General features: G+C 37.4%; 1 protein-coding gene across 3 annotated transcripts in view; it reads left to right on the top strand.

Annotated features, from left to right (window-relative positions):
• Window positions 1-13,933, top strand: part of LOC127946723 (serine/threonine-protein kinase BRSK2-like) — a 189,650-nt gene that overhangs the window by 97,719 nt on the left and 77,998 nt on the right. For all 3 annotated transcript variants that reach the window (XM_052543452.1, XM_052543451.1, XM_052543453.1), the window contains exon 2: window positions 5,108-5,202. In XM_052543452.1, coding sequence (XP_052399412.1) covers window positions 5,108-5,202 — 95 coding nt within the window. The remainder of the gene's footprint in view (window positions 1-5,107; window positions 5,203-13,933) is intronic.

The following is a 13,933-nucleotide window of genomic DNA, read 5'->3' as shown; positions in this document are numbered from 1 at the left end:
ATTGACAGGGACCTGATATGTTGAGTTTTTTTTTTATTATTGTTGAGGGGGCAGGAAATATAAGTTATTCTTCACCCTGCCTCCTTTTCATCATGGTTTTATAAATTATATATATATATATATATGAGGATGATGAAGTAAGTTTTGTTGGAAAAAAATATCCATGGATGAAATAAACATTATCAATTAAAAAAAATAAATAAATAAAAATGGTATCTTTAAGTGTGAAAAGCAGTGGAATTTATTTCTTGTATAGTAGTCATAGAATAAACCTTACATTGAACATTTACCCACCTTATGTTGGCACGGATGGCAGTTTTTCACGTGTGACTGCATTTGCTTCAACAACCAAACACTTGACTGTCTGCACACGTCGCCAAACCTGTCAGCGGAGTCTAATTGACATTCAAATGTATGCATGAACCTTCTCATAATTTGATCACCCCCCAGGACGAAGGTATCATAGGATTGAGCCGTAAAGGTCTTTTGGCATAAATGACAGAATGACATATCCAAAAGCATGTATTTGTACACTGCCGGGAAAAGCACCAGCCCTGGAAGTTGCAGCGGCGACTCATTGTGCTTTTGAAGCAAACTCTTGAGCTAAAAAATGCTCTTGGCAAAACCGCTGACCGCCCCATCAACTGAATTTAGCAGTGTTGTCGTGAGGGATCTAGATTCCCTGCAGCCTGCAGTGACGTGTCCAGAACGGGACGGGGACAGGGAGATAGGGCCTGTCAGAAAAACACATCCTCCTGGATGACAGGCCGAGAGCATTGCGGATCTAGCGGTGGCGAGAAAAAGAGAGGCAGTCAAAACAGTGGCGTGACTCCACTGGGGCTTGTGCTGCCGTTCCGCTCAGATCTATTTTTAATGCCTCAAAGTCCACGTCAGCAAAAGGAATGCATAATTATAGATTCCTGAATAATTCATGAGGGGCTCATTTGAATAAGGAGGTGGTATGGGAGCCACAAATGTGCAGGAAACTTTTCCATTTGTTTGGAATTTTTAGGTAGTAAGATGCATCTATCTGTCTGTCTGTCTGTCTGTCTGTCTATTTGTCTTTTTGTCTCTCAATCTGTCTGTCTGTCTTTCTGTTTGTCTCTCTGTCTGTCTGTGTGTCTGTCTTTCTGTCTATTTATTTTTGTCTTTCTGTCTTTTTGTCTGTCTGTCTGTCTGTCTATGTGTCTGTTTGTCTGTATGTCTATCTGTCTGTGCATGTGTTTGTTTGTCTGTCTGTCTCTGTCTGTCTGATGTCTCTCTGTCTGTCTGTCTGTCTTTCTGTCTGTTTGTCTGTCTGTCTGTCTGTGTGTGTGTCTGTCTGTCTGTGTCTGTTTGTCTGTCTGTCTGTGTCTGTTTGTGGTGGTCTGTCTTTCTGTCTGTTTGTCTGTCTATATGTTTGTCTGTCTGTCTGTCTGTCTGTCTGTCTCTGTCTGTCTGTCTCTGTCTGTCTGTCTGTCTATCTGTCTGTCTGTCTGTCTGTCTGTCTCTGTCTGTCTTATCTGTATGTTTGTCTGTCTCTGTCTGTTTGTCTGTCTGTCATTCCTTCGTTCATGATTTCTTCTATCTATGCGTTGTTCCCCAAACCCTTTACAATGTTAAAACGTTTTTAAACTTATTGATCCTTTCGACTGTTGGGTCATTCTGTTGTTTTTTTCTTTAATTGTATCTATCATTTTATCTATCCTTCATTCTTTTACAAAACATCCACAAGATTAAAAACTTATTTTTCAAGACTTTCAAACAAGTGTTTGTCAAACCAACATTCAAAGTTTGTTTCCTGCCTTTAAATTACAATTGCAATAAATTCAAATTCATTCCTCAATGGCATAAAACTGCTGACTGCAATGACTCCATCCTGCAAACTCTTATTATTGTTATCTATCCTTAACTAGTACAGAGAACTGATACTACCACCCAGAGCACCCAAGCCATTTCATACTCCAAGACACATTTTCACATTATTTCAATTTCCAGAGTTAGAAGTCCTTAACATGATTCCTGCCTGAGGAGAACCTGGATATTTTGAATAAAATGCACAGTAGGTTCACAATTATAACTTGCTAAAATCTAATAAACCCCCTTGAATAGGAGAGTTAGCATTACAGTGAACACAATCACAAGTCATGAGCCAGCAGATGTGAAGAAAAACTCTTTGCAAGTCTTGTGTGAATATATAATATGAACAATAACAAAATTAGAGCTGCAGAAAACGTATTCCAGTCCCTGAGGAGCAATAAAATGAAGCTTTGCATCTGGAGTCAGATATTTCTGAGAAAACAGAGGTCATTTTGGCAGTATGATCATAACATGAAGAGAACACTAGATAAGATGTTCAAGCTAGTATTAACAATTTCAACTAAACATTACTTCCCTACAAACATTTTATGTAATTAAACATTATTATTTCTGTTTTGCTACTTTAAAGGAATGCCTCACCTCAAAAATAAAAATGTACTGAAAATGTGCTCAACTTCAGGCCACCCAAAATGCAGATGCATGTTTCTTCATCAGATTTGTAGAAATGTAGCATTCCATCTCTTGCTCGCCAATGGTTCCTCTCTAGTGAATGGGTGCCGTCAGAATGAGAGTCCAAAAAGCTGATAAAAACATCACAATATTCCACTAGTCTCCAGTCCAGAAGTTAACAGCTTTTTTTTTTTGGAACTTCAGCTTGATGATATGTATGTTTTTTTTTATTTATTATTATTATATTTTTTTCATTCAATAACGTGGTACCATAACAGTACTTCGTTTGTAAGAAGTGGCTCAAAAATTCACATTTGTTAAATAAAACAACAATGCATGCCATTCCTTTAATGTTCAGCAGCTCTTCAGACATTATGATATATACGCATATATATATTAAGCATATCTCTGTAATATTTGCTAAGGCATATAAAAACTCTTTTAAGGAGCTCTTTTAATTGTATTGATCGGGAAGGCACACAAAGACTGAAATCGATACAGAGCGGGCGAGCGGCCGCCCCGTCGTCAGTCATACGCTGAGACTCCACCAAGTGTTCTTGGATTCTTATCAGAGCAGATGAAGCGCACGTGAAGGGTTTCTCCGAGCATTTTTCCCATCACATAGCTTTTTTTCTTCTTTTTGATAAGGCAATTTCTTCCGCCCTTGGATTTAATGCGCTCTATCTTCGTGATAATGTCATGCGGTATGACGCCTGACTGCGATGTGCTCCACGTATATATTTTGTGCTAATGTCTTTGTGTATTATCATAGCTCGCTGGAATAGGTCACAGCACTCAAAGTGCATGCAACTCTTTTCCTCTGAAGTCTCATAAACAGAGGGCTTTGATTATGAGAAAGGACATTTTGATTGATGCCTTTTCATTTCGGGGGTATTTTTATTCCTGTTTTCCTCGTAATGAGATTTTCTTGCTTTATTTCTGATATCTGATGATTGGGTCCATACTAATGGTTTAGCCCCCCACACACACACTGTCAAGTGTCATTATTGTTTAATTAGCTGCGGCTGACATCTGAATGATATTCCCTCTCTCTGTGGTTTGGTTGGGCAGAGGTCACCAATTAGCAGTTTGCAGTCCAGATCCAGATCTGAGACTGGTTCTACCCAGACTGTGAATCGGTTATCATAAATTAATGTGATTATATTGTAGCAGCATTTTTTTTTTTCTCCACATGGAAAAGCTTATGTGGTTTATATATTTGGTCTATATAATTTTCACGGTGAACATTAATATATATTATTCATCCATAAATATCATTAAGGAGTCGCACCAAATGACATTTTATAACCTGAATTAACTTTGCATTGTCCTAAAGGTCAAATCTGATATTTTTTTTATTTTTATTTTTTTATAATAATATAATTGAAGATAAATGTTTTTTTTTTGTTTTTTTTCTTAATGATGATAGCAGGACAGTTACATAACCCTGACAGTTTTTTTTTTTCATAACAAAATTAATTTTCATTTAGAAAATAAAAACATGTTCATCAGATTACATATGTATTTAATTCATTTTATGAATGAATTGTGTGTGTGTGTGTGTGTCTGTTTGTTACGGAGTACAATTTTTTTCAGTTGCTGTTTTGCATATTGTTTCTTTTCCAATAAATATTAATTAAACATATTGGCAAACTACTTAGTTTTCTTATATGAAAATAAATATTTCACTTATTTCTTCACACGAATAGCAGACAGAAAATCATGAGCCGAATGAGGATTTTTACTGTGAAATGTGCTATACGAATACATCTTTATGATGAAAAGTCCAGTACCTTTAAAGGCATTAAATTAGTAATCATCATTCCATCTTTTCTTCAGCAGAGGACAGTGCCATTTTTCCACATCTCATAAAGAGCCATCGGGTCAGATGAGAGCAGAGGGTCTTCAGGAGTGTGTAGAGGGTCATCAGGGACGAGGGTTTGGTTGGCATGAGGTGGGGGTTTATAACACTTTATCACACACCAAAAACATTCACTGCTTCCTCTTTGCAAACCACAGCATTTTCCATTTATGCTCCTGTCAGTTTTCCGATATGTGCACATTAGATTATGAAACGTTCATTATCTCGTCTCGAGCAGGAGCTGAATCCTCCCTATCAACCTTACAATTCGTAGCTGAATCGTCTTTAGTTGCTCTCGTCTCGTTTGAAAACACTTGCTGGACAATCACAGAAGGACCCGAGGTGTTTACGCTAAACATTTTTCTTTAGAAAGTCAAAAGTTCAGAGAAGTGAAGGGGACGCACGAAGCGCTACGCCTGTAAACATTTAGCATTTTGACTAATACAAGTGTTAACCGTGTAGTGGATGTTTGTGGGAAATGATTTCCTTGAGCTGTTGCGCACCATGAAACTCCACGTCACTAGTGATAAAGCAGAAAGGCCTTCAGGTAGCTGTTCACTGTCAGTTCCTCTCAGTTCTGCTCATCTGCTGTACCTGATGCTGTTTGTCTTGAGATACGAATGAAGCATCGCACAGATGCCGAGGGAAACATGCTTGCGTCTTGGTTTTGTGCACGTGATTAGATTGTGAACGAATAAATTGCTCAGCCATGTTGCAGTGATTAGACCAATAATTTACTTTTCACCTTTTCTTTTTTCTTTTTCTATTTTTCTCCAGGTCTTGTAAAGCTCGGGGTCCACTGTGTCACATGTCAGAAAGTCGCCATAAAGATTGTAAACCGAGAAAAGCTCAGCGAATCCGTGTTAATGAAGGTAAGATTTCATTCTTTCCTCGGAAATGTCAGCTCAAGAAGTCTCCTGTTTTTCTTAAAGAGATAATTCAGTCCAGAATGAATATTCTGGATATTTATTCTTATGAAAAGCTAGCTTTCTTCTGTGAAACGAAAAAGAAGGACTTTAGTAGAATGTTAACTCTGCCCTTTTCCATACAATCAAATCTAATGGTGACGAAGGGCTCTCAAGCTCCAAAAATGAGAAAAAGACCATTAAAGTAATCTGTGTAACTCATGCATATATATTTGAAATCTTCTGAATTTATATGATAGCTTTGTGTGGGAAAAAAGTTTCAAATTTAAGTTTGTTAATCACTGAAAATCCAATATCTTTATCAATATCAATATCAATATCTTTGTTAAAGAAATTATTAAGTCCAAACTTTGTGAGAATCCTGAATATTTACTCTTATCGAACTCTTTATAACATTCTTTCTTCCGTGAAACACAAAAGGAGAAATTTAGCAGAATGTTAACGCTGCCCTTTTCCATAAAAGTAGTAATAACTAGTGCACTACATATTTAATATTTCGAAAAATATTCTAAAGTTATATGATGTACAAAGATTTTGTGAAAAATATTTAGTTTATGTTGTTATTCACTGAAAGTCTTCCTGTCAGCCGCAGCTCTCAACATATTTTTGCATATATTGAAACACATTTATTCCTTCTTAAAGAAATAATTAAGTCCAGAATGAAATTCTGAATATTCACTTTTACCAGAGTCTTTATTACTTACTTTCTTCTGTAAAACACAAAAGGAGAAATTTTGGAAAATGCAAACGCTGCCCTTTTCCATTCACTATAAGTCAGTGGTGACCAAATTCTCTTTAGCCCAAAAAATGAAAAAAAGCACCATGAAAACAATCATTGTTGAGTAATTTTCACCTCTTTTTTTATCCCGAAGTCATTCCAAAATAAAGATAAAACAAATTAATTAATGAATTAAACAGTGCCTACGACCGCATTTATTGCCTGTACAACTATACTCTGGGTAATACTTGGCCCATAATGATGTCCTCTGATAAAAGCAAAACTGGAGAAACTGGAGGCGAAAGATCCTGATTAAGGATAATTATCTTTCAAGGGAGGAGTATTAAAATATGAGATGCTTGGTATTATTTGGAAACGGGCAAGCTTGTGGAATGCCTTAATATTAGAATATCCCCAAATACATAAGCTTAAAATGTATACATTTGGGTGCAAACCTAGAGAAACTGTTTTCCTTTTTCTGTAACGGATATTAATGAGGAAGGGATTTGGCTGGGATGAGCAGCAATAAATAAACTCAGCAAGATTAGAGACCTTAAACACTGCTATTCTGTCAGATATTTGCACATTTGAGGTTTGACCAGGAGGCAGAGGTCCAAATTAAGATCTTGCTGAAAACAAGCAGCACCTGAGGCTCAGCGACTCATGGTTTTTGTAGGACTGCCAACACAATACACACCAGTTATGTTTTTAATAGAATTAGTAAATGGATAAATACCATTTTTAGAATATATATTCAAAGTTAAAGCCAGGTTAAAGAGATAGGTCTTTAATCTAGATTTAAACTGCTAGAGTGTGTCTGCCTCCCGAACAATGTTAGGTAGGTTATTCCAGAGTTTAGGCGCTAAATAGGAAAAGGATCTGCCGCCTGCAGTTGATTTTGATATTCTAGGTATTATCAAATCGCCTGAGTTTTGATAACGTAGCGGACGTAGAGGATTATAATGTAAAAGGAGCTCATTCAAATACTGAGGTGCTAAAGCATTCAGGGCTTTATAAGGAATAAGCAATATTTTAAAATCTATACGATGTTTGATAGGGAGCCAGTGCAGTGTGGACAGGACCGGGCTAATATGGTCATTCTTCCTGGTTCTAGTAAGAACTCTTGCTGCTGCATTTTGGACTAGCTGTAGTTTGTTTACCAAGCGTGCAGAACAAACACCCAATAAAGCATTACAATAGTCTAACCTTGAAGTCATAAATGCATGGATTAACATTTCTGCATTTGACATTGAGAGCATAGGCCGTAATTTAGATATATTTTTGAGATGGAAAAATGCAGTTTCACAAACGTGGCTTTCTAAGGAAAGATTGCGATCAAATAGCACACCTAGGTTCCTATCTGATGACGAAGAATTGACAGAGCAACCATCAAGTCTTAGACAGTGTTCTAGGTTATTAAAAGCAGAGTTTTTAGGTCCTATAATTAACACCTCTGTTTTTTCAGAAAGATTTTTCGTCATCCAGTTTTTTATATCGACTATGCATTCCATTCGTTTTTCAAATTGGTGCGTTTCACCGGGCCGCGATGAAATATAGAGCTGAGTATCATCAGCATAACAGTGAAAGCTAACACTGTGCTTCCTAACACTGAATCTAGTAGTTCAATGCTCAAGCACAGCTCTCAGATCACGGCAGCCAATCAGAACCACAGAACGAATAATCCCCATATATGAGTCTCTTCCAGCGCATGAACTCCAGAAGACCCGTCTGCACGTCACAAACAATCAACACAGTTCAACGCACTAATCATATGCTCCTCAGGTCTAAATAGTCTGTGTTTACATTATCATTTCACATAAATAATGCATGCACCACCTCGTCTGAACTTGAAGTTAAATGCGACTACAACAGATATCACTACTTCCAGGCGTTGTTTTCACGTAATTACTCTGGTATAAGGGTAAAGTCGATTTGAACAGCCACCAATTTATCTCCGCATGGGTTTGAGAGATGAGCGGGTGGATTGTCAGGGTTATTTTGGACAGCGGCCTTCGTTTCTGAGCTTGTGTGTGTTTGTGTGTGATTCTGGTGTGCTGTCTAACTCTTGGCTTTGACATTCTCATTGTCGTCGTCCTGTCACAGAGATTAATATGGGCTATCCCAGCACCTGTCTCTCCTCTCACGCCTGCGCCTCCAGACCAGCATTGCAAATGTCACCTTTTTAAATGCAAATGTTGCATCCTCTGTTTCCGTCCCGGCACCTCGGTCCACTGGGAATGAGATTCTCACAGTCATTCTCTGGGGTATGAACCGCATGAAGTCCACACAAGCACACACGGCCAAACTCACAGCAGATGTGTTGAAGGATTATAAGAAAGAGGATTAGATAAAAAAAAAAAAAAAGCTGATGTTATGGAAGCTATGAGAGTTAGATAAGGATTTCAGTTTGGGTTTAAAGAAACAGTTCATACAAACATAACATTGTGTATTCATTTACTCGCTCTAAAGTTTTTATTTTTAAGTTTTTTTTTTACTCCGTTAATTGTGACCAAAGTTATGATGCCGTTATTTTTTATAACATTTATATACCGTTGTAGTATATTTGTAGTATTTATAAATATTAGTAGTAGTATTTATAAATATTTTGAAATAGAATTGTATATATTCAGTTTTCCTTTTAATTTGTAAATTTTTTATTACTAAATAAGTTTTAGTCATTTTCTTATCTTTTGTCATTTTTATTATTTATAATCCTTTTTTTTTTTTCATTTTTGGTTATTTTATTGCGATATTTATATACCATTATAGTAATTATTCATATTTTGAATTAGAGTTTGTTTATATTTTCAGTTTTCATTTACAATTTTTAGTAATTTTTCTAGCTTTTGTCATTTATTATTATTATTGTTATTATTAAAGTTTTAGTTAAGTACTTCGACTTACACTTATTTCAGTTATTACCAATGTAACATTGTTCATTGTTGTTTAAGTTTCAAGTTTATCTAATATAAATTTAATTAAATTATTTTTATTATTGTTTATTTTTTAAATACCAAAACATTCTATTTATTCATTTTAGCTTTAATTAACAATAATAACACATGTTCCTCAATCCCTGCCCACTTTTATTGTATTGAAACAGTAACTTAGACATTCTGCGAAACTTCTCCTTATGTAATTCATTGACAAAAAAAGTCACACAGTTTTGAATTGACATGAATTTAAAAAAAGTTATTTGGATTTATAAAAATTTTAGCATTAACTCTCATTTTTATTATTATTATTTTTATTATTATTTATTTTTTCATTTATTCATTTAGTGACCAAGGATGCACTGACATTTAGTGTTTTTATGTTTGTATTAATTGTGACAGAACTGATTTTGAGGCAGCTTCACGTGTCTTTGCTTTGCCACAATTGAATAAATAAATTAATTAATTAAATTAAATAATCTAATAATAATAATAATAATAATAATAATAATAACTCAAAAGATGAACTGTGAGATGCCTTGCTCATGTGCTTCAAGTAAGGAGTGCTATTTTACATGGGGTATGGAGTTGCTGTCGATGTAGAGAGTTTCTCATCGCTCGCTTACACTCACACTCATGTGGCTCCCGAGGCTTTGGAACAGAGCTTGTGTTTGACAGCGAGTGTGTAACTGATGGTCTCTGAGATTGAACATGAGTGTATTGTGTACGTGTGTGAATGCGAGTGGGATGTGGCGCCTTGTCGAGGCCTAAGGGAATATTTAACATTTACCTTGACTCATAGCTACGCATACACACACCATAGTCTGCAGAAAGCAGATAAGTCCCAGTGTGTGTGTGTGTGTGTGTGTGTGTGTGAGAGCGCACATATATAAATATACATATGCTTTTCTTCATGTCAGTGGTTCAGTGCGTCTCTTAAAAACTAGGGGTTCAATCTAGATTTCAGGCAAGTTTCAAAGTCAGCCGAGTAAATAGATTAGCATTAGCATATCGGGGGTTTAGAGGGATAAGAAACACAAACACACACACACACTGGAGTGTGTTTGATCTGGGAGCGGTTTTTATTTATTTATTTTTTAATCAAATGCTAGTGTACTGCATGTCGCGCAGCACAAACTGCATACTACATACTTTTTTGCACTGCATTATACTACACTAAATATATTAGCGCTTTCAGAAATTGCAGGTAACACTGCATTGTGAATATATCCTCTGTTATGTGTGTGTGTTTGGGAAGTGGGCGGCACGGCGAGTGGCTAGTCTGAACACCAGCGCTGTGATGATTGTGCTTCCTGTGAGCTCTGGGCCTGATTAAAGCTCATTATCCATGGTAACTCGCTCTCTCGCTCTTCTCTACTGACACAGCATCAAAGGGACACAGCTAACAGAACGATAGAGGAAGAGAGAGGAAAAACAGGGTCTAGATGGATACAGATAAGGAGACCAAGAGGAATGGAAGGAGGAGTGCACTTATGTGTGCATATCTTCCACCATATAAAGTGTAAGATAATGCATGAGTAAAAGTAACACCGTGTAACACTGGCTTTTATATCATGTTGCATGCATTAATGTGAACATTTCCACAACCACTCATGCTGTATAAATGGGTTTAATGAGAGTCACTCACTAGGTAATCATCATATTTTGGGGTCCTTGAAACCCCTTGGTGTAGCTCATGTGATTCATCCCCCGATTCAGCCGATTGTAGTAGGAGTAGCAACACTATAGTATATTGCGACAAACAGAACAGAGTTCCAAGCAATTCAATCGCTATCAGTGTGAATGCACCTTTGTCGACACCTGGTTATAATTCAAGTGACTGAACCAAAATGAGGTGCAGCACTTCTTCTTATCCGGTTTGCAACACAGAGCATTCAGCCCACTGAACTCTGTTATGATGCAGGACTATAGACCTCTCAGCTACTGATGTGGCATGTTGAATACCTGATTCGCTCCTAGAGCAGTCATACACTCGGCTCCGAAATGAATTATGCCCACAGAAAAAAGCTGAGACAGTTTTCCCTGTTGGGTTCTGTGCACTCGAGAATCAAATAGCTATAGATTCCAGTGCTGCCTTTTTTCATCCACCCTAGTACAGCCTATCATGCTCTGAACGGGGTATTCGACGCACTTTGCGAGGCATAAATCATCTCACAATCTGCACCGTCTCCCCTCGGCTTCAGCTGGTATTGATTTGAAGCGTCCAGTGACTAGCGCTCAATATCCACTCTGATCTCAGAACAATTCCAGTTGGTACTAATTCAGGCGGCTTCTTGCGAAGGCTCTTGGTTTATTTCATTGTTCTGGCCCAGGGTGCCCTCAATGAAATATTGGAAGACTTCTGTTTTCATCTGTGTCAGCTTTAGGCTAAAAGGTTATGCCACTTACACAGTTAAGAAACCTTTGATGGAGCATCTGACGGATAGGAATACGTAAAATTGTTTGGAGGGTAGAAGAAGCCAGATGATTGGATTCCCAAAAGAACAAGTGGACCTGTCGATATTCCCATCGTCTGTGTCATTGGTTGGAAAAATTTGTTTTGCATATTTTGCGTGACTCCTTAATCAAACACAGCTGATTCATATCATCAGCCCATTGGAAGAGACTCCAAGACCTCAACTAGGTTTGTCAGACAAAATTGCAGTCAGGTGTTGGAGCAGGGTTGAACTGAACTGAACTATGCAGGGGTGCGTTTCCCAAAACCATTTGTTGGTTGCAATGCAATTTCCCATTGCCAACCAACTAAGTTGCTAACAGGTTAGCAGCTATGGTTTTGGGAAATGCACCCTAGGTAGGTCTCCAGGAACAGGACTGGGCACCCCTGGCCTATGCCAGCGTCATGGGATGGAGCCTTGCTTTTGGAAAACTTGTTGACATTTTTGGATTTGTAGTGGGTTTGTTGAATTTTGAAGCAAAACCAGTTGGAAATGATTGGCGTAAACCAGAGGTAGCAACCTCTCTGCTAATGCAGCGTATGTAACAATAAGGCAAACAAAATCAGCATCTGATTGGTTGAAAGTTGTCATCTGATTGGTTGAACTTTCCATGTGATGTGTGTGCCAATTTCTTTAATGGTCTTCCTAGAAACAATGCTGTTTTGCCGGTAAACCCCCTCATGGAAGAAAAAAGCCTTCTTTACAATTGTGACAATATCTGTCATCGACTGGTTGATGACGTCTTGTATTCATTTGTCATATGCACATAAACCGACAGTCACCACTTACAAGCTACTACAAAATATTGTAGAAACGTAATTTTCTGTTAAGTTTCTTTGCAATTTGTATCGTAAAACGCGCTATACAAATAAAATTGAATCGGGATGAATTAAATTCATAGGTTGGGAAGAACGCAATTGGGATGATTTTGAAAGAGGAATGCATGCACCAAAATTGAAAATGAGTTGGGAGCAGTAAATGTGAAGTGAGTGATGTGAACTGCGAGAGGGAGAATGGGCAAGAGAGAGAGAGAGAGAAACAGGGAAATGGGATGGAGATGTCTGTCGAGGCTGGAGTAATTGACCCCTGAAGCAAATAATTGAAGCAGGAGCAGGGTGAGGGGTGGGGGTGGGTAAAGCATGACCTTGCGCCCCATAACTCCTGCAATCCTACAGATAGATGGAGAGAGAGAACCCAGCGGCAACCTACATTGCCAAAAGAGAGAAGAAGAAATTAAACCAAAAAGAGCCAATGAAGGGAATTACGGCTGTTTCACATGATTCGTGTCAATGTTCCCCAGTGCACTGAACTACATCGAAGTGTCAAGCTACATTGGCATCCCTGGCCCAGTGTTGTGTCAAAGTCAAACCTTGGCATGCAACATATAGGTCAAACAGTTTTAACTGTAACTTTGTTTGCCACTGAGGTCGAAGCGCACACAATGAATACTGAATTTCTTCTAGAATGAGTAGAAATGATACAAATGAAACAAGACATATTGTGACATTCACACAATAATAAACACAGATACATGATTCCCAGCTGAAGGATATTGCAAATTTGGAAGTGCAATTTTATTTAGTCCAAATCTTGTCGGTTTAATATTGTACAATATTGCACCTCTGAGAAGGTACATAAATACATTTTGCACACACACACACACACACACACACACACACACACACACACACACACACACACACACACACACACACACAGCAGTTTTCTGTGATTAATCACAATTGATTGCACCTAAAAATAAAGTTGGAATCATGAATGTCTACACATTGAATCCTCTGATCATTGTAGAATAAACAAAAAAATAGTATATTTAAATAATTTTGATTTAATGGCATTATTTTTTACCAAGGATCCTATATGTATTCAAGAAATAAATTGATAGCTAAATGTTTAATTTTGATTATTTATTTTGTGGATAAAAGGTAATTGTAGCCATCATTTATGCCTGGAGGGTTGGTGAGCGATGGGTTGTATAAGAATGGTGAATATCATAATTACAGGAAATGGGGAGAAAACAATAGTCTAGCCTCAGGAAATGAGAAAAAAAGGGAGTTATATTAATTGCATTAATTATTTTCAACACATTAAACAGTCCTTATTAATTTCAGAAATTAATCCATTATTTTTCCCAGCTCTAAAATAAGTGTAAACATACATGTGGGTATAAAGTATTGATGCAATAATCAGAGATATTTATTCCTTATCTGAAAGAAAGATGAAACGTGTAAAACACTTCCTGGGAGAGGAAGAAAATGTTAAAACCATCAAATGGAGTAGGAATTGTAAGCTATTGAGAAGCAGAAATCTATGGCTTGATGGAGGGAACATGAAAAAGAAGAATTTTTCAAAAAAGCTCAGAAGAAAGAGTGGGAGCAGTTGATGATTTATGGTTGGCTGTAATCAGGTTATCCTGACACTGGGATGACAGTGCAAGCGTTCTCCCCCTCCGCCTTCATTTCGTTCCACACAGCCAAATGATTATAGATGCTCCCTTGGTTTCTCCCAGAGCCACAGAAGTGTCTCCCTGCCTCGCTCTCTCCCTCCCCGCT

This window comes from Carassius gibelio, chromosome A25, assembly GCF_023724105.1.
Source record: "Carassius gibelio isolate Cgi1373 ecotype wild population from Czech Republic chromosome A25, carGib1.2-hapl.c, whole genome shotgun sequence".
In the NCBI taxonomy this organism is placed as follows: domain Eukaryota; kingdom Metazoa; phylum Chordata; class Actinopteri; order Cypriniformes; family Cyprinidae; genus Carassius; species Carassius gibelio.
Note: the sequence above shows the minus strand (reverse complement) of the source record. Positions and strands in the feature narration are given on the sequence as shown.